Source organism: Hippocampus zosterae, chromosome 16 (genome assembly GCF_025434085.1).
Source record: "Hippocampus zosterae strain Florida chromosome 16, ASM2543408v3, whole genome shotgun sequence".
NCBI lineage: Eukaryota > Metazoa > Chordata > Actinopteri > Syngnathiformes > Syngnathidae > Hippocampus > Hippocampus zosterae.
In genome coordinates, this window is record NC_067466.1 from 4,545,433 (window position 1) to 4,571,500 (window position 26,068).

At 44.7% G+C, this 26,068-nt stretch overlaps 1 protein-coding gene across 4 annotated transcripts in view; it reads right to left on the minus strand.

Annotated features, from left to right (window-relative positions):
* robo3 (roundabout, axon guidance receptor, homolog 3 (Drosophila)) overlaps nucleotides 1–26,068 on the minus strand; it is a 216,117-nt gene that overhangs the window by 106,002 nt on the left and 84,047 nt on the right. For all 4 annotated transcript variants that reach the window (XM_052046220.1, XM_052046222.1, XM_052046219.1 and 1 more), the window contains exon 2: nucleotides 17,548–17,874. In XM_052046220.1, the coding sequence (XP_051902180.1) occupies nucleotides 17,548–17,874 (327 nt within the window). The remainder of the gene's footprint in view (nucleotides 1–17,547; nucleotides 17,875–26,068) is intronic.

A 26,068-nucleotide genomic window follows, 5' to 3' on the forward strand; every position in this document is an offset into this window, starting at 1 on the left:
TGCTACCTCATCATGGATTCCTATAGAGGTCAGGCGTCTGTTTGACTTAGCATCGATTGTATGTTGATGTCAGCAGGCCCCAACACCCCACCGCGATCAGCTGTCAAGACATTAAACTATGTGAGTGGATCTGATTGTTTGGAGGGCTTTTTTTGTTTGTTTGTGCAACGTCATACCTTTATAATGAAGAGTGAGTAGTTGGCCTTCGTGTTATAGATAGGAGTAAAAGTTTTCATTTTTAAGGTAGGTGTCTTTGAGAGAAATTAATCAGTACCGTCTTTGAGAGAAATTAATCAGTACCATATTTTCTGGACTATAAATCACAGTTTTTTTCATAGATTGGCTGGGGGTGCAATTTATACTCTGGAGCGATGTATATGTGAAATTATCAACACATTACTTGACCATTTATTTTTACATTTAACCGCAAGAAGGTGCTCTAGGCCTGTGTTGATAAGTTGACTGTCTGCGCCATCTGACTGTCGTTGCTTGACAACCCTGGGGCGTGTGTGTTTTTGCGCCTCAAATGGGCAGCATTTTTCACAGCCCAGCTTTGTTCAGCGGGAATGTCGGTGCTGTTGGACAGCATGCGGCTGGATGGGTGGATGACTTGTGGAGCTGACGATGAGAAGAAAGGAGCGGCAGCGCAGAGCGCCGATGCGATTATAGAACTGGGAGTCGCAGCTTGGAATTGAAGCGGATTAATATGGGACAGGAGATGTGAGCTAATCTCTGTTTCGTCAATGGACACTACAGCTTCTTGTTGCTTTCAAACATGGCTTTTAGCAGACGTGTGCACATTTTCAGCATGACGTCTTTGATCCACTGGTGAAAGGGCACTTCGATTCGATCCTCTTTTATCTAAAACTGCTTCAAATAACGTGTACAGAAAAAGTGGTTAGGATTGGACAACTGTCTGTCTTATGTGTTGTGTTGTATTATTTTGTCATTTTATGTTAACTGTTCTTTTGACGGTGGCACGGGCACCCACAGCGACTCTTCTCTCGCCTGATGAATGTAATTTCATCTGTGCTTTATGTTGCACATGTAGCACATTTGACAATAAAGTTAACTTGACTTTACTTGAGTTGACTTGACAATGAGTCGAACATAAGCGACGTAAAAAAGCGCTGCATCTTCTACCTCTGGATTGGTGGTGTTTGTCAAAAGTGACACTGAGAATGAAGATTTCATTGGATTTAGTGATTTGAGTGACACCAATGGTTTGGTAAACTTGTTAGCATGTTTTTCGTGCTCTAGTTATCTGAATACCTCTTAATATGTTACGTGAACATACCAGGCACATTCTCAATTCATTGTATATCTGTCATGCAACGTGAGCATATCGTACGCTTATTTAGCTTGTTGTTCTCTTCTTTTTTATTTTAAATCGCCTTTCAAGAAGACATGTCTGTTCTTATTTATCAAATTCATTTCCCCCCAAATGTGACTTATACACTAGTGTGACTGATATTTATATTTTTTCTTCTTTATTATGCATTTTATGGCTGGTGTGATTCATACTACGGAGCAATTTATCATCCAGAAAATATTTTGTACAGATTCTTGGCACCACTTACAATATTTTATTCTGTTGCTCTGGGAGAAACTTCATTCAGCATTTGTAAAAATCAGGACAAATGTCTCTTTTTAACTAATCAGTTAAGATAGTCCATTTCTGTTTGCATATGTAGCCAAACGTATCCAAAGACATCTATACACTGTATATATTTATGACAGATTAAAAACCAGGGAATCGACAGCGCCGACAGTTATTTAGTGTGTACGGTAGTACAGCTCAGAGAGATAATGAGGATCATTGGACATAACAGTTGGAGCAAGGGCACTTTATTGTTCTCTGCAGCCCCCGTGGCCCTTGTGCTTCGCTGCCATGCGAGGGGGAGGAGGTTAAATCTCTTCCTCACACCACCTGTTGTAGAAGCCCCATCAGCCAAACCCCCCTCCATCACATACACACAAAGCCCCAACCCCTGAGTTTCTCCCACCCTACTGCACAATTGACCGTTTATAATGCATAGACACACACACATCCTTACACACACACACACACACACACACACACACACACACTGGTCATTAGTCGTGTCCACCTTTAGTATTGTCTGATTAATTCATGACTATTACTTAGAGGGGGGGCTTTGGCTGGTGGGTCCGGCTCAATCACTGGCCGACGGCCAGATCATGCAAAGAGGGTTAAGCCAGAGGACCGTGGCCTCACTTCAGCCATCTGATCTCCTTCTTTTAAACCACGATGGCCACCGGCCTTTACAACCGCATGAGGCTTGCAATCCTCTTAGTGAAGCATGAGAGCACATAATGCAGCCCGATACTTGAACACATACAGAGATAAGAGAACGCATCAAATAACTGAGGTTGCTACTGCTGAGAGAGGTGATGTGTTCATCCTTGAGCCACCCCTACCTGATTTCAATTATATAAAAAGGGCAAATTAGGAATGCACCAGAAATTCAGCCAAGCATTTTGAATTCAGTGCATCCGGAGTAGGTATGACAATTGCATCATTAGACACACCAGTCACAATATCAATATTAAAATCAATGCTTTTTGTGGGGGAACGCAGGCTCACAGCTGATGGCAAATATCAATCTGTTCTGTTGTTGCCCACCCAGCAACTCCTATATAAGCTAGTTTTAGATGGGTTTGAAATGGAAAAAATGAATTGCCCAACCCTCGATTACAGAATGAGACCAGATGATGAGCCGCTTTGGCGAATTTCTTGAGGAGAACCAGTTATCCCTCCAATCTTTTTAGCACCTTGTACCGGTTTCACGAAGATATATTTTGATGACCGTCGTAGCCACTGTACAGCGAGACAGACGAAGTCTGCAGCGCTGTGCCACAGTCACCGCCCCGGTTGTGCCACAGTCGTAGTTTGCCAGGAGTTGGCTGACGTGATTCTATTTATTGTGTTCAGGCAAAAGAATTGTATTTTTGAACAAGACCCGCACGTCAAACTCTCTGCCCCCCCCCCCAAAAAAAAATGCTTTGTGCCCAAATATGTGGTGACAAATTTGAACAGGAGCGATTTTTAAATGTTCGGTACAACTGCTTTGTTTGCGGTCCTCATAACTGAACCCCTGTTTATATAATACAGTAAGGCCTGCTACTCGCAGTTCCGAGTTTCCTGAACGCAACGTACTTAAAGTTGGCTATTACCGAGCATCATCCTGGCATCCCATTGGCTAAGAGTGCCATATGTGCCAATGTGTGTAGATAGATAGAAAGATAGATATGTGTCTATGCAGCGTCCTCGTCATTCGCACCTCGGCCCACTAGGCGTTCTGATAGTTTCAGGTAAATGTGAATCAACCAGAAAAAGTGTTCACCAGTCAGGTGATCGCTCACTATGCTAATGTTAGCCTTGGACATGTTCGAAGGATTGTTAAAAGCCGACAAAAGTTCTTGGATCCATTCTTTACAACAGTGTTTTTCAATCTTTTTTGAGCCAAGGCACATTGTTTTCATTGAAAAAACCCCACAGCACACCACTACCTGAAAATGTGAAAACAGCTTATTTTAACAATTGTTATATTGTTACTGTAAGCATTTTTTAACATTGAAAATTAACGCAATATTATAACACATTGAATAGGAATCGACATCAATCCAATATTTGGTGCATTCGTTTTAATGGCAAGTAAAATATAGTCAATTAGAACTTTAACTTGCTCAGGGTGGGATTCTTTTCTGTGTGACAGCCGATTCTTTTTCTCATGGTCGTTTGCAATCTCCCGCAATATTGTACCAATGCCTTTTCCCATATTGAGTCTTTGTATAATTCCAACATCATTCAAATGACTTTTCTGCTGAATCTGTCGCTTGAGGTAGCCAAACTTCCGTTGAGTATGTATTCTTCCATCAGTAAATTTGCTTACAGCTTAAAGCTTTGCTGCCCGTTTTGCAGACCTTTCTCACTCAAAAAAGAAAATATCTCACCCAGTTTCACTGCTTGTTCTTCTTTTTGCACATACTCCGACAGCCATTCCAACTTAAAAGAACCGCAGTTCATTCTTAATTTAGTTTGGGGAGTCGACGTATCACGTTCACTGCCCCGTCGTTTCGCCATGATAAAGGATTAGCATTAGCGTCACTTATCGCCGCCGCACTGTATTGTTATGGAGCAGAGAACATGCACAAGTACTCTCAATGCCATGATTGAGTGCATAGCATCATTTCATTGTATCGTGTGATTGGCTGGACACCTGTCACTCACTGAATTATACACCAAATTGATACAGAAAAGTTACATATCTCATTCTTTTGCAGTCCATTCACTGCGCTGGATAGGTTTTCTCGTGCAATGAGAGTGTGCAACCAGTGCTCGGTTGTGCAGCGTAGAGGGAACATCGGTGCCGTTGCATCTCCGGTAAACGTAAATCTAAATGAAAGATACCTTTCATTGTATTTCCTCGCGTGGGAAATTTCGATTGTCTCGAAGCATGAGGCAATTTCCTGGCTGCTGCTGCTCCCTACTGGTATGGAAGAGTACTGCATGATTACTCTTCCACGCGATCGACCGCACAGGGATACATATTGGATCATTTCCCAGGGCACACCTGGCAATATCTCGGCACAGGTTTTGAAAAAACACTGCTTTACAAAACGGCAGGCAAAATCTACTTCTGAGAGAGAACATGAACTAAAGAGGGCAAAAAAATGCAGTTAAAAGTTAAAATTACCATAATTTTTATTCTTTACTCTATTTTTTGCTTTTTTTTTACATTATGCACAAGTCTGATTTATTGTGCAATAATCTAATTGTTACATGTATTTGTTACATATTTTGATGCATTTTTATGCTTTGGAAAACATTTGTCTGAATTTTGGAACGAATTAGGGCATTTACACGGAAAGTGCGTCTCGATTTACAAAATTTTCCAGTTAAGAAATTCCTTCCAGAGCCAATTAATTTTGTAAGTAGAAGTACCACTGTATTACAAATGCACATTGGAATGGACAACATAAACTCATGCTAACAACAATAAACAGAGCCTGCCGGGTACCTTTATGATCTCCCAAGGCGGATACATGTACAGCTCAGGACTCTCGATTAGAGTATGAACATCAAAATCGAAATCATGGGCTCTGCGGTTGCAGACTACTGAAGGCTAAATAATGAGGACAGAGGACACCTCTAGGAAAGCACAGCCAGCAAAGAGGAGCTAGCGGGGGTGAAAAAAGTGGGGGCTCAGAGAGAAAAAGGTTAAGGGGTTTTTGTTTACTTCATCACTTTTGTCAAAGATGCGACACAACCGACACTCCGATCATAATACCCTCCTAATACTGAAGGCCCCCTTATCCAGGCCTTTGAACACTTTTCTCCACCCCCAACCTTTTTTTTGGGGGGGGATACGAAACTTCATATGAAACTGGATATTACCATACGCTGCATAAACAGTGCGCAGTAGCATAATTTGTACTTTTTAGGTAATAGCTCTGTACCACCATGAGGTCGCATCTGACATTTTGGGAAGCTTTACCTCAATCCTTTCCACATTTTGAAATCCAGCACTTATGTGTTTTCCAAAAAAAACGTCTGACAGGTGTGAGTCTGCATTTGTGGAGCAGACAGAATGAGACGGAGGCTCCAACTGCTGATAGTGCAACTCAGCTGCCTCGTTCACGCTGGTGCCTTCATGGGATTAATGCGGTGGGAAAGTTGACCCATAGTTCTAGAGGTATTCACACTCCGTCAGAGGAAAAGACAGGCGTTTCTTCCCATCGTCACCTGTTCACCCCAAATTCCGCAAGACAACTGCTATCTTAAAACTTTCTGGCTTGACCTTCACATGACTTTAAAAGAGGGGGAATGAGTTGCAAAAAAAGGGGAAATGAGATGCAAAAAAAATCTCACTCATTCATTCCCCACTCTTGTCATTAAAGAAAAAGTTCACGTTCCCCTCCCTTGTTGAAGTGAATATTCATGAGTCGTAGAGCTCAGCCATTGAGATGTATCAGGCAATAAAAATGCCAGGGTTATAAAGCATTCAAAGGAAAAAAAAATGCCAGGAGCTTGGGCAAGTCCCTCTGAATGTCAAACACCCACACTTGGCAATGTGGCTCTTAGCTCTATTGTGATAGACTTTTATGCACCTGACAAGAAGTGTTCCTAGCTTTAAAAAAAAACAAACAAAAAAACGAAGGTCCATTTGCGCATATTTTATCGTATTGTATTGTATCATAATTTTGAACCAAAAATTGATTGTGGCGTTTTGGCCTTTCATTTTGGAAACATGACTAGAAAGGGAAAGGTTTGAAAAGAGAACAATAAAACATTGAATACTCCCATGTCTCTGCTGCATACCAGAAAACAAAACAAAACAAAATGAAAAAAATATTTTCCTGTTTAAAAAAAAAATACACAAACATAAATGGAATTAAATTCTATTATGGAGATTGTTCAAGCTTGAGGCACAAACTTGCCATAAGCTCTGCACTGCGCCCTGGAGTCACGACAGCTGCTGAGTGTGCAGCCAGCTTAACGATGTAGACAAAGCACCTTACATGCACTGGAAATCCAGCCACTTCAACAGCATTAGCTATGTTTTTAGCATTGTCCGTGATCACAGGAGCGAGGGCATTTGCTGTTCAGATTTTTCCAAGCCGCCGCGGTACCAGCATTTTTGACAAATGCTCAGCAGTGTTTCTCTCGTACACAGCGTGTTACATTTATGTAGCTTTGTGTGGCAAGGGGATACACTTTATTATTTATAGTTATGACAAATGTATATTCATGTTTCTTTCTGGCAGCCTGATGACCAACTGGCGCCTTACAGTGCAGGGTGCATGGTTCGATTCTAGCCATGCTGTGTGGAGTTTGCATGTTCTCCGCATGCCTGTGGGTTTTTTTCATGGCACTCTGGTTTCCTCCACATTCTTTGACCGAATTATTGCTCAATTTTTTTTCCCCAAGATGGCACCCAAGTAGGCAGCTCTGAAAGAGCCTTGCTTTTTTGTTGTTTTTTTTGTTGTTGTTTTTGTCTTTTGCTTTGTCACATAGTATTTGTTGTTTCATCGTGTGGCCCTGATGTGGACTGTTTTCAGCATTTTTTGGCCACGAAATTTGTCAAAGGAGAAGAATCTGTGCTTGGTGATTGTGCCTTCTCGGTAGCACGCCTGCACCAGCACAGATTTTGATTAGGAGGAATGTCGGCGTGACTGTCGTTGCTGGACAGCTTGTGCCGGGGTGCTTGTGTTTTTTTGCGCCTGTAATCAGCAGCATTTTTTGCAGCCCCAATTTGTTCAGTGGAGATGTTGGCGCTGTTGGACAGTCTGCGTTGGTACGGCTGGATGGATGGCTGATTAAGTTGAGGATGAGGAGAGAGGAGCCGATGCGTATTTGGAACTGAGAGTCGCCACTTGGAATTGAAACAGATTTACATGGACAGGTGAAGTGAACCAATCTCTTTTTTTTGTCAATGGATGCTACAGCTTCTGGTTGACTTTGAAACTTAGCTTGTAGCCAACGTGTGCACATTTTGAGCATGACGTCTCTGATCCAATCTTGAAAGGACACTTTGATTTTCTCCTCTTTCATCTCAAGCTGCTTTAAACAACAAAGCGTATGAGGGAAAAGTGGATAGGATTGCACGACTGTCCGTGTTTTATGTTATGTGTTGTGTTAACTGTTTTGTTAAGCGCTTTGTTACAGCTGCAGCTGTTGTGAAAGCGCTATATAAATCAGTATATATGATTTATGACGGCGCTGACGTCATCAGGCGCCGACAGCTATGGCAGCCTCGGTCACACGCTCCCTAGTATTATCCCTGTTTTTGTCATTTTCGTTTGTTTTTGGCGACCCTGAGCGGCTTACTTACACGAGGGAAAAGTTGCTGCGCATTGGGGAATCTACGCTCGGTCTTTTTTCACCAGCACACGAAAATCCACAAGGTTTTTCGGAGCTAATCGCGAGCGGAGCGGCTGCGCTGTACGGAGCATGGAAACGCCGCCGGAGGAGGGGGAAGCGAGCCGGCGTGCTCGTCAAGCTCCGGCAGCGTGGATTTCGAACCCCGCTCCCATCGATCCATCTTGCTAATCTACGATCTCTGCCAAACAAGATGGATGAACTTCTTCTCCTCACAAAGACCTGGAACCTGGCTCAGTGACCGCCATCCAGATCCCGCGCTACATCTACCCGGCTTCCGCCTTCTCCGAGCCGACCGCGACACGGAGCTATCAGGGAAATCGAAAGGTGGTGGGATTTGCTTCTATATCAACGAAGAATGGTGCACTGATGTCACGAAGCTCGACGCACACTGCAGCCCGGACCTGGAGTCGCTGTCTTTAAACTGCAAGCCATTCTACTCGCCACGTGAGTTCACCTCCTTTTTACTAGTCGGTGTTTACATTGCGCCACAAGCTAACGCTAACACGGCGATACAAACGCTAGCCGAACAAGTAAACAAACTCGAACTAAAATACCCAGAGTTACCCCTGATCATTTTGGGCGATTTTAATAGAGCACATCTTAACCGTGAACTTCCCAGATATAAGCAGCACATCGACTGTTTCACCAGAGAAGGCAATATTCTAGATCACTGCTACACAACAATCAAAAATGCATACCGATCGGTCGCCCGTGCAGCATTGGGTCTTTCTGACCACAATTTAATCCACTTAATACCTACATACAGACAGAAACTCAAATGTGTTAAACCGGTTGTTAAGACTGTGAAAAAATGGACAGATGAAGCAAAGCTAGCTCTACAAGAATGCTTAGACTGCACTGATTGGGGCGTCTTTGACACTTCAACGGGCACACTGGATGAATACACAGACACTGTAACATCATACATCAGTTTCTGTGAGGACATGTGTGTACCAACGAAGTCCTTCCGCTCTTTCAACAATAACAAGCCATGGTTTACTCCCAAACTCAGGCAACTCAGGAAAGAGAAAGAGGCCGCATTTAGAAGTGGAGATCGGGCACTGTACAAACATGCCCGAAACCAATTGACAAAGGAAATTAACATCGCAAAGAGAAGCTATGCAGAGAGGCTGAAAAACCAGTTCTCTGCTAACGACTCTGCATCTGTATGGAATGGCCTGAAAGCAATCACTAACTATAGAATGCCATCCCCCCAAACAGTGAACAATAAGGGTCTTGCTAATGAACTAAACATGTTTTTCTGCCGATTTGAAAAGGACACCCCCATTTCCCACTCACACCCACCTCTACCAGAAACCACTCTACCTACCCCCCCACCCTCTTTTTCTCCACTACAGATCCACGAACAGGACGTGAGACGGCTCTTCAAGCAGCAAAAGATCAAGAAAGCTCCGGGGCCCGACAAAGTGTCCCCCTCCTGCCTGAAAGTCTGCGCTGACCAGCTGGCTCCGGTCTTCTCACAGATCTTCAACAGATCCCTGGAGCTGTGTGAGGTCCCATCCTGCTTCAAACAGTCTACCATCATCCCAGTTCCCAAGAAATCGGCAACATCGGAACTGAACGACTATAGGCCTGTCGCCCTGACGTCTGTGGTCATGAAGTCCTTTGAACGCCTTGTGCTGAACCACCTAAAGAACGTCACTGGACCCCTGCTGGACCCTCTCCAGTTTGCCTACCGGGCAAACAGGTCTGTGGAAGACGCAGTCAACATAGGTCTGCACTACATCCTCAAGCACCTCGACAGCACAGGGACCTACGCAAGGATTCTGTTTGTGGATTTCAGCTCTGCGTTCAACACCATCATCCCGGAACTCCTCACCCCCAAACTACTCCACCTCGGTGTGTCCCCTGCGATCTGCCAGTGGATCCTCAGCTTCCTGACGGGACGGACACAACAGGTGAGACTGGGAGCAACAACATCATCAATACGCACTACCAGCACTGGAGCCCCACAGGGATGTGTCCTCTCGCCACTGCTCTCTCTCTACACAAACGATTGCACCTCAACAGATCCAGCTGTCAAACTCATAAAGTTTGCAGACGACACCACGGTCATCGGTCTCATCAAAGACGGCGACGAGTCTGCGTACCGCCAACAAGTGGAGCAGCTGGAGCTCTGGTGCGGCCGACACAACCTCGGGCTGAACACGCTCAAGACTGTAGAGATGATCGTGGACTTCAGGAAACATTCTTCTCCTCAGTTGCCCCTCACACTATCCAACTGCCCTGTGTCAACCGTCGAGACTTTCAAGTTCCTGGGAATCACAGTCTCCCAGGACATGAAGTGGGAAGTCAACACCATCTCCATCCTGAAAAGGGCCCGGCAGCGGATGTACTTCCTGAGGCTGCTGAGGAAGCATGGCCTGCCACAGGAGGTGCTACGACAGTTCTACACGGCAGTCATCGAATCAATCCTGTGTTCTTCCATCACGGTTTGGTTTGGGGCCGCCACAAAAAAGGACAAAATCCGACTTCAACGGACAGTTAGGACGGCAGAAAAAATCGTTGGCACCGCCCTACCCACTCTTGAGGACTTGCACACTGCAAGAATCAAGACAAGGGCACGGAAAATCCTCCTGGATCCCCCGCACCCTGCCCACCACCTTTTTCAGCCACTCCCCTCAGGCAGACGCTACAGATCCATGCGCACCAAATCCAGTAGACACTTAAACAGCTTCTTCCCTCTAGCCATTAACTCTTTAAACAGTCACTGACATAGTCACTCTTCTTGCACCACAAAATGGTACTACAAAACTACTGGTATACTCTAAAAATGGTTCAATGATTTTGTTGTTTACGATGAGACTAGTGCAGTGTGTTATACCTGAGACAAATTCCTTGTGTGTTCTACATACTTGGCCAATAAAGATGATTCTGATTCTGAGTCTGATATTGTATTGTATTGCATTGCATTGTATTGTATTGCATTGTATTGTATTGTATTGTACATTCCAAAAACGTGTGGCAGGTTAATGGAATACTCTAAATTGTCCCTTCAAATAGTTGATGTCAGAGTTTGGTTCGCATTGCGAAGTAAGTCAGAATCGTTTCCAGTGAGGGTAGGACTCCGCCAAGGCTGCCCTTTGTCGCCGATTCTGTTCATAACCTTTATGGACAGAATTTCTTGGCGCAGCCTAAGCGTTGAGGGGGTCTGTTTTGGTGGCCTCAGTATTGCATCTCTGCTTTTTGCAGATGATGTGGTACTGTTGGCTCTTTCAAGCAGGGCTCTCCAACTCTCACTGGAGCGTTTCGCAGCCGAGTGTGAAGAGGTTGGTATTAAAATGGTGGTCACGAGCTATGGGTCGTGACCGAAAGAACGAGATCCCAGATACAAGCGGACGAAATGAGTTTTCTCCGCAGGGTGTCCGGGCTCTACCTTAGAGATAAGGTGAGAAGCTCGGTCATCTGGGAGGGGCTCAGAGTCGAGCTGCTTCTCTTCCACATCGAGAGGAGCCAGATGAGGTGGCTTGGGCATCTGATTAAGATGCTTCTGAACACCTCCCTGGTGACATGTTCCGGGCATGTCCCACCGGGAGGAGACCCCGGGGACGACCTAGGACACGCTGGAGAGACTATGTCATCCAGCTGGCCTGGGAACGCCTCGGGATCCCCAGAGGAGAGCTGAAGAAGTGGGAAGTCTGGGCTTCCCTGCTAAAACTGCTGCCCCCGCGACCCGACCCTGGATAAGTGGTAGAAGATGGATGGATGGATGGATGGATGGATGGATGGATGGAAATAGTTGAATGAGAGTTGATAGCCCAGCCATGTCACCACAGTTTTGCATTCTCATCAACACTCTTGCACTCTATTCACTGGAGAAATTAGACACATGATCATACACAATTGGAGGAGGTTTGATGAAGAAATGTATCTCTCACCAGGGGCCACTCCAGAGTGCACTCACACCCCACTCAAGACTACTTCCAGAGCTCAAGCAGAGTGTTGAGGCAAGTCCAAAACGTATCCAGTCAGAAAATCTCGACCTTGCACCTCAGCTCTGTTTCTGCCAGAAAAGTGACATTCCACATCGCGAGAGCAGCTGGGGATTTGGACAACCAAGCGCCTGACCTTTAGCCACTGCCCAGCTCACACTGCATCTAACCCCCATAACTACAACCAAAGGTGGTGAGCCCATAGGAAGAGAGACCCATTTTACATCATGAAGCTGTACCCTGCCAGCCTCCACGAGTGCAGTCCTGGTCCACCAGGCACTCAACCATCAAGCCCCACCAGAAGGCCTGGCGTCAGAGGGAGGCCCCTGCGACCCGTGTCCAGGCAAGGGAAAACAAGATCCATTAAATGTACTCATAATAGGGTGCTTCTGAGCCGTGCTTTGTCTCGCCATCTCGAACCTGTTCGTCATCGTGAAGCTGCCTTTGGCTTAAAGCCCCAGACAACTTACTGTAGCTGCTAGCATCAACAGGATGCACAAACCACATCACCAAGATAAGGTGACATTTCATGAAAGGGGAAAGGGGTTATATTTTGCACTTTTTCACAATTTAAGACAGTTCCCAGACATCTTAACATGTCTGTGACATACTAGCACAAGGATCTACTATCGTATAATGTCACATTTTATTCACTGTATTTCCTTTATTTCCATATTGGGGGCCGACCTTGTCATGCATGCGAGCCATCGCCCTGATGGGCAGATGCTGAACCTTGCTCTCATTAGACTGAGAGCCAGAGAGCTTGGTCTCCTCCACAGGAAGACTGTCAACTCTTTTGCCGTGTTCGGCGGCCAGTGACTGCATTGAATGGCAAATGAGTCAAAGTGAGCACCCACGTACATTTGCATTGTCACTGGTGAAGAGAGAACTTTAGTCCCAAATCACTTGTTAATTAATATAGAGCTGTGGCGCACGACATCGCCAAACACATTATATTGGTCATTATACCATGAGTAGTTTCTGTTAAAAGGATTCCCTGCCCAACCATTCAGGTTTGGGTCATTGTTTGCTGAGTGTTTCTGTTCGTGTTTGTGCATTACTGCCATGGATTTTTGTTTGTAGTTGGGTCACGTCATGTTTTTTGCTTATGCCATGGGTTACTTTTGTTTCACTTGTTACTTTGGGTTCTTGTTGTTTGCCAAAGTTTTTTGTTTTTAACATTCTCCCTGGACCTAATGATGATGACATTATCAGCTGATACAATTGAACATCAGTCATGTTGGAATGGTACTTGGATCTATGTTTACTATGATCTGGTTTTTATCAGTAGCTCCAAAATGCTGCTCCACAATCCCTGCATCAGTCGGACAGCAAGCGCCTCTGGCGAACTCAACGCTCAGACGGACATCCCGGTCGCCACCACCACTACTACCACATCAACCGGCAGCCGCGATATGGCTCCTCTGTCCAGCGGGTTATTCTCCAGCACTGGGGAAATCACAAGTGTGTACCCAAACATATTGCCCGCTTCCCCCTGGCCTGCTCGCTTTGCAGCAAGTCTGACATGCCAGAGCCCACCACAAAACAAAAATCCTCCTGGCTTCCTCTCACTCGGTATGGAAATACTGGGCTTACCTGTTCCTCGAATCATTTTTATTCTTTATAAATAAGTTTCGAGGAGCTGAAACAAGTCAAAACTGCTAGTTAAGGATGAGTGGTAAGAGTCCATCCGATCGACCGATACCCCTTTGCGAGCTATTGGTCACAAAATGGCCACCCCTGGCATACACACAACTATTTCAGTACAAACAATAAAACTCAATTTGCCTCAAGCGTCCCCTTTAAAAGCAGTTGGCATCATAATTGTATTTGTCTTTAACAACAATGGCAAAAATCGATAAGCATATTGATGACTCTCAGTAGTTAATGCTGCAAGTGAAGTAATTACTTTCTTTTGCTCTTATTGAGTTAGTGAGTGTAATTATCTTTTCCAATTGTTTTTCCAAAATCTTTAGTGCACAAATAAAAATAAAGCTCAGTTACATAATTATATAACGTGCACAACTTGTCGAATTTGAGTGTATACATTTCTACTGGTTCCTCTTGGCAGCTGCAAAATAGAATTTTAAAAAATCAAAATCATTCATTCATTCATCTTCCTAACCGCTTGATCCTCACTAGGGTCGCGGGGGGTGCTGGAGCCTATCCCAGCTGTCTCCGGGCAGTAGGCGGGGGACACCCTGAATCGGTTGCCAACCAATCGCAGGGCACACAGAGACGAACAACCATTCGCACTCACACCTAGGGACAATTTAGAGTGTTCAATCAGCCTGCCATGCATATTTTTTTTGGAATGTGGGAGGAAACCGGAGCACCCGGAGAAAACCCACGCAGGCCCGGGGAGAACATGCAAACTCCACACAGGGAGGCCGGAGCTGGAATCGAACCCGGTACCTCTGCACTGTGAAGCCCACGTGCTAACCACTGGACTACCGGGCCGCCTCAAAATCATGGAATGATTGATAAATGAATTAAATGATTTTCATCACTTTTTCGTATGACAAAAAAAAAGAATTATGTGGTATTAAAGCGCAATCTGAATTGTTTTTGGGTTGTTTTTTTTTCATACTGCGGCCCACCTGATTCTCTGCCAGGCGGCAGATGGCCTGTGAGAGGTTAAGCCTCCTGAACCAAGTACCATTCCCAGTGTGTTGGCTCAAAACCTGATACCAAATATACACACCAATACACAATGCACCTTCTCCTCAGTTTCTTTCACTATTTCCAAATGATGGGCCGGGGAATGAGGTGACATCTTGCCACAAAGTGCCATCCCCTTTGCCTTCATCAGTGCCACACTAAACCTCTTGGCAGCTGCAAGATGGGTCACATGGTTTTCGGCCACACTGATGCTGATTCTGGCAATGGTTTGTCTTTTGGCACTTATCACTGTTTTGTATAACCTCTCATTGTAGATGAAAAACAAACAATAAAAAATCATGTTTGTTCAATGTGTGGATATTTTGTCTGTACTGAAATGATTTAAAAATGCAATCAAAGTTTGAAAAGTTTCTAACAGTCTCGTTCCAATGGCGTTAGTTAGAGAAAGCCAAATAAGTATTGCCCCTGTCTGTTTATCATTTTAGGCCACAAGTTGGCCTACTGGCATAAACAAAATATCAAAAGTAGCTTTTGGGTGGCAAATCTGACATTTAAAACATTAAAGAACATCTGTTCCTAGGAAGCTGCCAATGAGCAGTGACCTCACACTCCTTCTTTCTGTATAAACATTTTGCAGTTACCCAGCAACAAACAGTTGTTTTTTTATTTTGTTTTTTTGGGGGGGGGGGGGGCTGTGTTGCTGCAGACGTTGTATCGGTCTGTCGTGGTAAAGAAGGAGCTGAGCGAAAAAAAGCTCTCAATTTACCGGTCGATCTACATCCCAACCCTCATCTATTGTCACGAGCTATGGGTCGTGACCGAAAGAACGAGATCCCGGATACAAGCAGCCAAAATGAGTTTTCTCCCTTAGAGATAAGGTGAGAAGCTCGGTCATCCGGGAGAGGCTCAGAGTAGAGCCACTTCTCCTCCACATCGAGAGGAGCCAGATGAGGTGGCTCAGGCATCTAATTAGGATGCCTCCTGGATGCCTCCCTGGTGAGGTGTTCCGGGCATGTCCCACTGGCAGGAGACCCCGAGGATGACCCAGGACACGCTGGAAAGACTATGTCACCCAGCTGGCATGGGAATGCCGCGGGATCCGCCAGGAAGAGCTCGAAGAAGTGACTGGGGAGAGGGAAGTCTGGGCTTTCCTCCTAAAGCTGCTACCCCCGCTACCCGAACCGGATAAGCGGTGGAAAATGGATGGATGGATGGATGGATGGATGGGTTTGTGTTGCCCCCGCCCCTAAGACAAAACTGTCTGCCATGTACATCAGAAAGTCGAGTCACAGAGTCCTGGACACGACATGACAGAGGTCGCACTCTTGAGTAGGATAAGATATACAGACATACAGGCAAAATTATAAGCCCGCGGAAGAGTATGTGGGCTACATTTGGGTCTTCAGGGTGCAAGCTGTCAGGAGATGTGATACCAAGGTCAGGGGTGGCGTCTTGAGTTTACAGAGTGATTGTGATGAGAAGAGACCAGAGTGAAAACTGGCTTTTGACTCGCTTGCTTTTACAGGCTGGGCTAACCTTGTTACTTGTGAAATCTGACTGCAGAGTCTTCTGTTTCCAATCGATGTTAGTTAAAACAGCATTAAGGAAAAAAATAACTGATTTGTCGGGTGGGTGCATAAACAGATATTTGCACCAGAGCACTCACTCCTAGAAGTAAAAAATACTTGGGATGCATGATATTTCTTGGCCCGATATAGAAAAAAAACTTTTATCGGTCTGATAGTGTAGAATTAGGCTGATATTTAGACCGATATTAAAAGCCCCATTAAAATACATTCAGGTGAAACCAGACAAAGTCTCCTCAACAAACCAAATATAACTCAACATAACTTGAGAGAAATGTTACGAGCACACGGTCCCATTTACTTGAATGAGAGTTGCAATCGAGGCTAAAAGCGAGTCGTCAGGATAAGTCGTTCAGAAAATGGATGAATGGAGAGCAAATGCTGTGACACTGCAGTCCGACTGGACTTGGAATACGAACAGCTATGGTTCATCAAAGCGCAACTATGGTAAGTGAAATTTAAAAATATTTTGGTCCGTGCAAATGTCTTCACATAGGTCTGTCATGATATCAATTTATCAATCAATGACAAAAAAAATTGACACAATGTTTTGTTTTTTGTGCGGGAGGGAGCATGATAAATGGTCATTTGTGTGCGTGTTTGTTTTCATAATTACCCCATTTTCCGCACTATGAAGCACACCTAAAAGCATTCAATTTTCACAAAAGCCAACAGTGCACCTTAGAATACAATGCACCTTATATATATGGATCAATATTCCAGGGATGGCAATCGCTAGTGAGGAAAAAAGCAGAAAGGAGCGTGGCATGGACGAGGCGACCAATCACAACAAGTAAGACATCATACACGTCCAATCGCAGGGCTGTTTACAATCGGAAGATGGAAAGACTGATCGGGAGAGCTCGTGAAAACTCGACGATAAGGTACCTGACCCCCCCTAAAATTTTCTCAACGGATTTAGACGATTCACAAAAATTATCAATTTAAGAGATAAAACGGCAGATTTCCGCGTATCCGTGGAAAATTGCCTGTTATTCTCATTTCTTGGACGTAGTATTTTAAATGTTCTATAAAGCGCTTTGTTACATCTGCAGTGGTTGTGAAAGCGCTATATAAATAAAGCTGTATTGTATTCCCCTTAGCATAGCTCCATCTAATGGATGCATAACGCAACCGTAGCACGAGTTTAGCTTCGATCTATGTGCCATTATAATGCAATGAGCCCTATATATGAAACACGTTTTAAAATAGGCCATTCGTTGAAGGTTCGCCTTGTACTACGAAGCGCCGTGTAGTGCGGAAAATACGGTACTTCAACGTTTAATCATGATGCTTCCCTCTCCTGTCTGTCAACTAACTTGTCAACTCCTGTGGGAGTGGGGACTCACAATCGCGCACTAATACACACACACGCACGCACGCACACAAACACATTAGTTATCAGTATAGATATATTGGCCATACTAAGCAAGAATTCATTGTAAAATATTGTGCATCAGTGAAAAAAAAAACTTACTTGCTACTTCCAGAGATGCATTGCGACTGACTGCCTCACCCAGGTAGTTCCGTGCCACGCACACATAGACCCCTTCATCGGGTTTGCTTCGCCGACCATGAACAATTCGTAGGAAGAAGAGGGAACCACTGGGCAGGAGCATCCTGTGAGAGCGAGGGTCTTCGCGGTCTGTCTCGACTCGCTCGCCATCTTTGTACCACTCCACCATGGGAGTTGGACGCCCCTCCGCTTTACAGTTGAGGGTGGCTGGCTCCCCCTTGGACACAATCAAATCAGATGGATGCTCAACAATTCGCGGAGCAGCATCCTCTAACCTGGGTCGAGATCCTGGAACAAGGAAAGAACATGGAAGGAAAACATATTAGACAAACAGCAGTTTATGATGTCATGTATTTCAGAGATAAGAACGAGTTTTATTCCATGAAACTCCCAGTTGAAAAATCTATTAAAAGTAGAGGCATAATTGGGACTTATTTTGTTTTTTGAATTTTTAAAAATAAATGCGTTCATATACGGACTGACAGTACTGAAAAGCTGATAGGAAAGTAGGTTGGACTCGCTCCAATCCAGATATTTGTACTTATTGATGTTATTTGTGTCATTATTTATGACTGATTATAATCCTTCCATCTGGTTTCAATTGAAAATGTAATTCACACTCCTGTATTATTGGTGTTGCACACCATGCAGAGAACCGGACGACACATATGCAGACATGAAAGACGAAATGACAGAGTGAATGGACGCACCAAACAGTGCGGCACCTTTTAAACAAGGAGGGTTGTGGGTGGGGGATCGTGACTTGCTCAGGAAGGGAACATTGACGATATCTGGGGAGCAGATCGGTGTCTCTCTAGCACTTTTTTTCTGATTCCTAAGTCCTTGCTATCATCCGCCGCCGCTTTACGGGTACGTTTCTGAAAACAGTGTCATCTCAAAGACTTGTTATGTCAGTCAAGTACTGAATATTGTAAACTTCCATCCAATAATTTAATCAATTGTGACTTAAACCAGAATACAAATCGTTTCCTGACCTGCAGCGACACTTTATTAGTGTCCAGTTTCAGCTTCACTCAATTTAAAGTTCCATCCGTCCATTTTCTGATCCGCTTATCTTCATAAGGGTCGCGGGTGTGCAATACCCTAAACCAGCTGTCTCTGGGCAGTTGGCGGGGACACCCGAAACTGGTTACTAGCCACTCGCAGGGCAGATGTAGACAAACGACCATCCACGCTCACACTCACACCCGGGGACAATTTGGAGTGTTCAATCAGCCTGCTATGCGTGTTTTTGGAATGTGGTAGTTTCTCCGGAGTAACCGGAGAAAACCCACACAGGTATGGGGTGAATATGCAAACTCCACACATGAAAGCCAGAGCCGGAATCGAACTCTGCACCTCTGCACAGTGAGGCCCACGCGCTAACCGGTCGACCACCGGGCCGCTGTAAAATTCCAAAAAAAGGCCATTTCATCTCCAGTGGGAATAAGCAATCTTTTATCCCTTCCGGCTTAACCCTATCCAGGGGTCACTGCAAATCATACTCTTCAATTACTAGATATCTGGAATTAAATGTAAGGAGGACTAAGCATGCAACAAAAAGTCCAGTATGCCCCATTTAAAATTTTGCATGTACTCACACAATGTACAAAAAATGTCTGTCAGTTCTGCTGTAAATAAAAAAAACCTGGCACTTTTTTTTTTGGAGTCTTTTCTCCCTTGAGGTCTCCAAGCATAATAGCTATTAGTTATCATGGCTGGCTGGTCTGGGCTGGGGTTGGGCGGGGGGTGGGGAGGGGGTGTCAGCAGGACAGAGCTATTGAGAGCTGACTCATAAATTTTGCAGTTAGAACAAGCCATGTGGAAATGTAAAGGAGAGGCTTTTAAAGTGGAAAAAGACTACCGTGAGGATATGAGCTAAATGTCATCAAAAGAAAGTTAGGATAGAGACGGTGGAAAGTCTGCTTTTTAAGATGACGTCTCCTATCCCAAGACATTTGACCTAGATGAAAAGATCTCACTTGGCAGAATACCTCCCATTAATCTGAGATACTGTAAAACTAAGCGAACTAACATAAATTGTCAACACTATATAGTATAGGCTCATCACTCAAAATACTCTGATCTCAAATAACCTTTCCACGTTGAAGTTAATGGTGAAAATGCCTTTAATCTGTTCCTGCTCATCACCCCCCCCCCACCACACCCCAAAAAAACCCAAGACTTTTTGAATAAGAAAAAAACATGACTCTCTGATATTATAAAAACACAGAATAATAACATGAAACAGAATGGGAAAAATTGAACAGTTTGTGCATCATGATTTTATGCTGCACTTCATTTCAACGTGTTGTACCGACCATAGCCACTGGGAAGAATTACAGTATAATTCATTCATGTCATGTGGATGCAAACAAAGAAAAAAAATCTACTACTACAACTATTTCTACTAGGGGTGTGACAAAAACAATTTGAATCGGAAAAGCGGTTTTGATTAAAAAAGATGCAAGTGCATTCAAACCTTAACATCCATCTACTCATGAACCGAGCCGCTTTTCCTCACGAGGGTTGCGGGCATCCTGGAGCCTATCCCAGCCGTATTCAGGCAGTAGGTGGGGGACACCTCAACTGGTTGCCATCCAGCCACAGGCCACGTGTAAAATAACAACCATTCGCACTCACAATCACATCTAGGGACAATTTAGAGTAAACTATTAACCTCCGGTGCATTTGGAATGTGGGGGGAAACCGGATTACCCGGGGAAAACCCAAACAGGCACGAGGGGAACATGCAAACGCCACACTGGAATGCCGGAGCTGGAATTTAATGTCTGACCTCTGCACTGGGAGGTGAACGTGCTAACCAGTCGACCACCGTGCGGCCATATTTATCTATTGATTGTATCTAACAACTGCGATTGCCTGGCAACCAACTCAGGGTGTCCCCCGCCTACTGCCCGAAGACAGCTGGAATAGGCTCCAGCACACCCCGCGACCCACATGAGGATAAGCGGATTGGAAAATGGATGGATGGATGTATCTATCCACACACTCACACACAGACACACACACAGACACACAAATGAGATGCCAAAATACACAGATTTATTCGGTGTCAGTACACCTCCTTGCACATACATGGGCCCTGACTTTTTCAGTCCAACTCCACCAGCTCATCGAGTATAGTGAAGTATTGCAATATACATAAAATCTGGTGTCATCATCATTCAGAGGTTTACGAAAGATTCAAACAACTTTACGGCTCGCCCCAAAGCCATCTATATATCTGATTAGAGATTTAAACTTTAAAAGAGAAGCTTTGTAGGCCAGATGGTCTTCGCAAATGACCAATGTTTAAATCTCTCTCCCTCCATGATTCACCGCAGCCTTGGTTTTCTTTCTGGTCTCCAGTCACTCGAACCTATTTTACCACCTATTTTATTTTCATAAAGGAGCTTGGCTGTACCAGGGACTGAATCGCATGGAAAGTGAATTACCAAGAAAATGATGACTACGGCACAATTTGTACTTTATGGGTTCAGTGTAAAAAAAAAAAAAAACTTTTGCAAACCTGCTCTTTAAAGTGGAGGAACGGTCACAGAAATGCCATAATCTTTTCGCGAGTGGTATCCCTTTACAGAATTGCTTGTTTTACAACTTTCTTTTCTCCTTTAAGTTTCCTCAAAGCCATGGGAATTGATTTGCAAATGCATATTCAAAGGCAGCAGTGATGAAGGCAGGCTTGGATCCTTTTCCTACAGCCTCCTCGTCCTTGACCCCGCAGGCATGACAAAATGAGGCACTTACATGAGAATACAAAGCACCAAAGCAACCTTTTTATGATCGAGTGAGCGTTGATGCTAATCATCCAAACGGGCAGGGTCAACCACGCGAAAGGAAATTGTGGGTTTATGATGCACCCGTGAGGGTCATCGACAGCTTTGTGTTCCAAGAGTGACGCTGCTTCTTTTGATCACGAAACAACAATTCTTTATCCTTTCATTTTAAAATGTTGACTTTGAAGTGCACAATTCACAGGTACGAATAATTATTATGCACTCATGATCAAGTCACCGCTGACCAATTCGCCCCCACCCCCCCCACACACACACAAAATCAGCTGGGATGGAGACCAGCTCACTTGCTACCCGAATGGGGTGAAGGGCACCGATAACGGATAGATGGATCAGTCACTGAACTTACATTTTATTTGCAGATGTTATTGTCGATTTTTAGCATTCTCAAGATCTTGAAAAGTAATCACTGTCCAGTTGCGCCAAAATGTGTCAGTTCTTCAATGGGCTCTTTGCACAAAAACGCCATGACGCCATGTCCTCCGGGAATATCGCGACTTAACCTCTTCCGGTTTGGGAAACGCTCACAGATGTTGCAAAGTCCTTAAGTAAAAAGCCAAGTATGAGCCTTTTCATTTTTTTCTTTCCAAAAGGAACGCAAACAATACCATGAAGATGATACTGGTAGTCTTCCATTGTGCGTATTGTCGTGTATATTTAACATTTCAAGCAACCGTGGATTTCCCAATAAGGTTTAACTCACTTGTTGATGACAAGTATTGCTCCTGTGACTTGCTTTCCCCAACAATGCAGAAACATGAAATCGACTCGCTAAAAAAAGAGATCTTAGAAGCAAAAGAGAATTACATATTTAGCTTACAAAATTTCGCCGGCATGTGCATCATTTTGAACATTTCTCTTTTTTTTTCTTTATGGACCCAAAGCAGACAGCCTGTAAAATTCCCATGTGTGTCCGACTTTATTTGACACATATAAAGGCAAAAATACACTTTTTCAAACTCAAATACACAAATTTAGATATTTGCTGCTTAACCCTTTGAGGGACAACGGTTACTACGGTGGACAGGTATTCAAATGATGTTTTCTCTTATATTAATTCATTTTAATGTGACAGGTGTGCATCAACCACTACAATTGACCCTTATGTGTGTTGCCATCCACTGCCATCCATTTTTTATGCCTAAAGAGTAATGAAAACATTTCAGGAAAAAAAACTGTGACATAGGTTATCATTTTTGCGTGAAAGGGTTAAGTAACATTACTAAAATACCACACACATATTCTCTCACAAATTTCCAAAAACAGAATTGTTTCTTAGTGTATTGATAACCTATCGCGCACATACACAACATGAGGAAGAATACTGACTTTTTACCTTAATAACCGGATCAAAGAGAAAACACACTTTTTAAAAGCGTTCTCTAAATTACTGTTTGGTGCTCTCGAAGAGATTTTGCAATGACGATGTACATTTGTGAAGGGGAGTTTGGCCAAGTCCTGTAAACACCGCGCGTGTATAATGACCGGAAAACCGGAAAAGACAGGGCTGCTTCTTGTTTGCTCGGGAGTTTATGTGCAAAGAGCCTGTGGAACCACCGAATACAGTTTTCATTTGTTTGTTATAAATTGTTATCATCTGGGTGAAATCTCTCGAAATGTTGTTAAGAAAAGGTGGCATATGTCTCCAAGAGAATTTCGTGAAAAGCAATCATCATTTGTATCATTACATGGCAGGCATTAGGTGTCCTCTCACTGTGAGCAAAAATTTTAAAGGGAACCCCCGGGCCGGCAGTACTGATGGCTTATCACTCCAAACTGAAGGAAAATGCTTTTGGTTTCCTGTCCCAACCAGACAAGTTCCTATTGGGTGTAGTGCAGCTGTTTCATGCCCCCCGCCCCCCCCCCCAAAAAAAAAAACATTATCACTTTTGAGACAACAAAACTCGACCACCATGAAATGAACACATAAAAGGAATGATTTAGCTCAGGGGTCACCCATTCAAAAACATGCGACTAAAAATAAAGAACAAGTACAGTATAGTGGGCCTAATTGATTTGCCACAGTTCTAAAATAAGCATCTTCCTTGAGAGGATCAGACAATCCGTCAATCATCAAACCGTGCTGCGAGATAGAGAAGAGATAACAAAGAGCTAAAGAGGCACAAACTGCCTCTGGTCCCTGGCTGCTTTTTTTTTGTCTCAACACTTGAGTAAGATAATAACAGCCATGTACCTGCCACAGCTCGAAAGTCAGCGATTAAATCACAACAGTAGCTGTCAAAAGCTCGACTGCAGTGACACCTTAATGTGTAAATGCCCCAAAATCATCTGTAAAACTGTTTTTCCCCCATTCTCAGCATTCAAGTGCCCCGGTATCACAAATAAGGGATGGGTGGCTGACAGACAGAGTAATGTGACAATTATGTTAAAAAATTTTAATTGTCAACACACTGCTACCAGTTGCTGCTAAAGGTAGTGAGGACAAAACGGAGACTCAGGGTGGATCGAGTTTTTTCCATTGCTTAGGCATAGCATCCTCTCGGTCCATCTTTAACATTAAGTTAAGCTGAGCGTTGAGTAAATTAATACCACTCGAATCACAAAGCAATAACCATTTCATGCAACAGATGCAATACAATCACAAACATCTGGATTGTGAAATTAGGAGCACTGTTATTCTTTTTGGCCCGAAAATAACTTGCATATGAGGGAAGCTCTGTCCTGCGGTGTTAAGTGCTCTTTATCGGCGTCATAATTCAGTGGGGACTGGCTCTTTGCTTCATGTCTAGTTCAGTAATCGAGCTGGCAATGGCACCTATAACCACTGGAACTAATTCCTTAGGCAACCCATCTGTCTACAGCCTAAGGTGCGGAGCTCATGCTTAACGTGTCAGGCCCCTCGAGCTGTGGCACTTGAGACCATTATAGCTGACTTGTCCTGTCAGCGCCTGCTGCTAAATAGAGTCCTTGTGCAGCTGAGTTACCATTCTTCAAAGTTAATTTTCAAGGATCAGCAAATACAGGTGGCATCTGGTTAAGTATTCACGGCGCTTCACCTTTTCCACATTTTATGTTATAGCCTCATTCCAAAATGGAATTAATTATTTTTTTCCCTCAAAATTTGACACATAAGATCTTGTAATAAGGGAGACAATTTTTTTCTAATTTAGGACAAATAAAAAAACTAAGCAATCACATGGACATAAGTATTCACAGCCTTTGCCACGAAGCAGAAAATCAAGCTCAGGTGCATCATGTTTCCACTGATCTTCCTTGAGAGGCTCCTACAGCTTAATTAAGCCCATCTTTGGTAAATTCATTTGTTTGGACATGATTTGGAAAGCCCCTCCGTGAGTCGTCACCTTACCGTGGTGGAGGGGTTTGTGTGTCCCAATGATCCTAGAAGCTAAGTTGTCTGGGGCTTTATGCCTCTGGCAGGGTCAACCATGGCAAACAGGTTCTCGGTGAGGGGCCAGACAAAGCACGGCTCAAAGACCCCAATGATGACTGCAATAAATGGATCTAGGTTTCCCTTGCCCGGACGCAGGTCACGGGGCCCCCCTCTGGAGCCAGGCCTGGAGGTGGGGCTCGTTGGCAAGCGCCTGGTGGCCGGGCCTACACCCATGGGGTCCGGCCGGGCACAGCCCGAAGAGGCAACGTGGGTCCCCCTTCCCATGGGCTCACCACCCATGAGAGGGGCCAAAGGGGTCGGGTGCAATGTGAGCTGGGCGGCAGCCAAAGGCGGGGACCCTGGCGGTCCGATCCTCGGCTGCAGAAGCTAGCTCTTGGGACATGGAATGTCACCTCTCTGGCAGGGAAGGAGCCCGAGCTGGTGTGTGAGGCAGAGAATTTCCGACTGGATATAGTCGGACTTGCCTCCACACACAGCCTGGGTTCTGGTACCAGTTCTCTCGAGAGGGGTTGGACTCTCTTCCACTCTGGAGTTGCTCACGGTGAGAGGCGCAGAGCAGGTGTGGGCATACTCATTGCCCCCCGGCTCAGTGCCTGTACATTGGGGTTCACACCGGTAGACGAGAGGGTTGCCTCCCTCCGCCTTCGGGTGGGTGGACGGGTCCTGACTGTTGTTTGTGCATATGCACCAAACAGCAGCTCAGCATACCCACCCTTTTTGGAGTCCTTGGAGGGTGTGCTGGAGAGTACTGCTGCTGGGGACTCCCTTGTTCTGCTGGGGGACTTCAATGCTCACGTGGGCAATGACAGTGATACCTGGAGGGGCGTGATTGGGAGGAACGCCCCCCCGCCGATCAGAACCCGAGTGGTGTTTTGTTATTGGACTTCTGTGCTCGTCACGGATTGTCCATAACGAACACCTTGTTCAAACATAAGGGTGTCCATATGTGCACTTGGCACCAGGACACCCTAGGCCGCAGTTCGATGATCGACTTTGTAGTTGTATCATTGGATTTGCGGCCGCATGTTCTGGACACTCGGGTGAAGAGAGGGGCGGAGCTGTCAACTGTTCACAACCTGGTGGTGAGTAGGCTCCGTTGGTGGGGGAAGATGCCGGTCCGTCCTGGCAGACCCAAACGTATAGTGAGGGTTTGTTGGGAGCGTCTGGCGGAATCCCCTGTCAGAATGAGTTTCAACTCCCACCTCCGACAGAGATTTTCCCATGTTCCGGGGGTGGCGGGGGACATTGAGCCCGAGTGGACCATGTTCCGTGCCTCTATTGTTGAGGCGGCCAA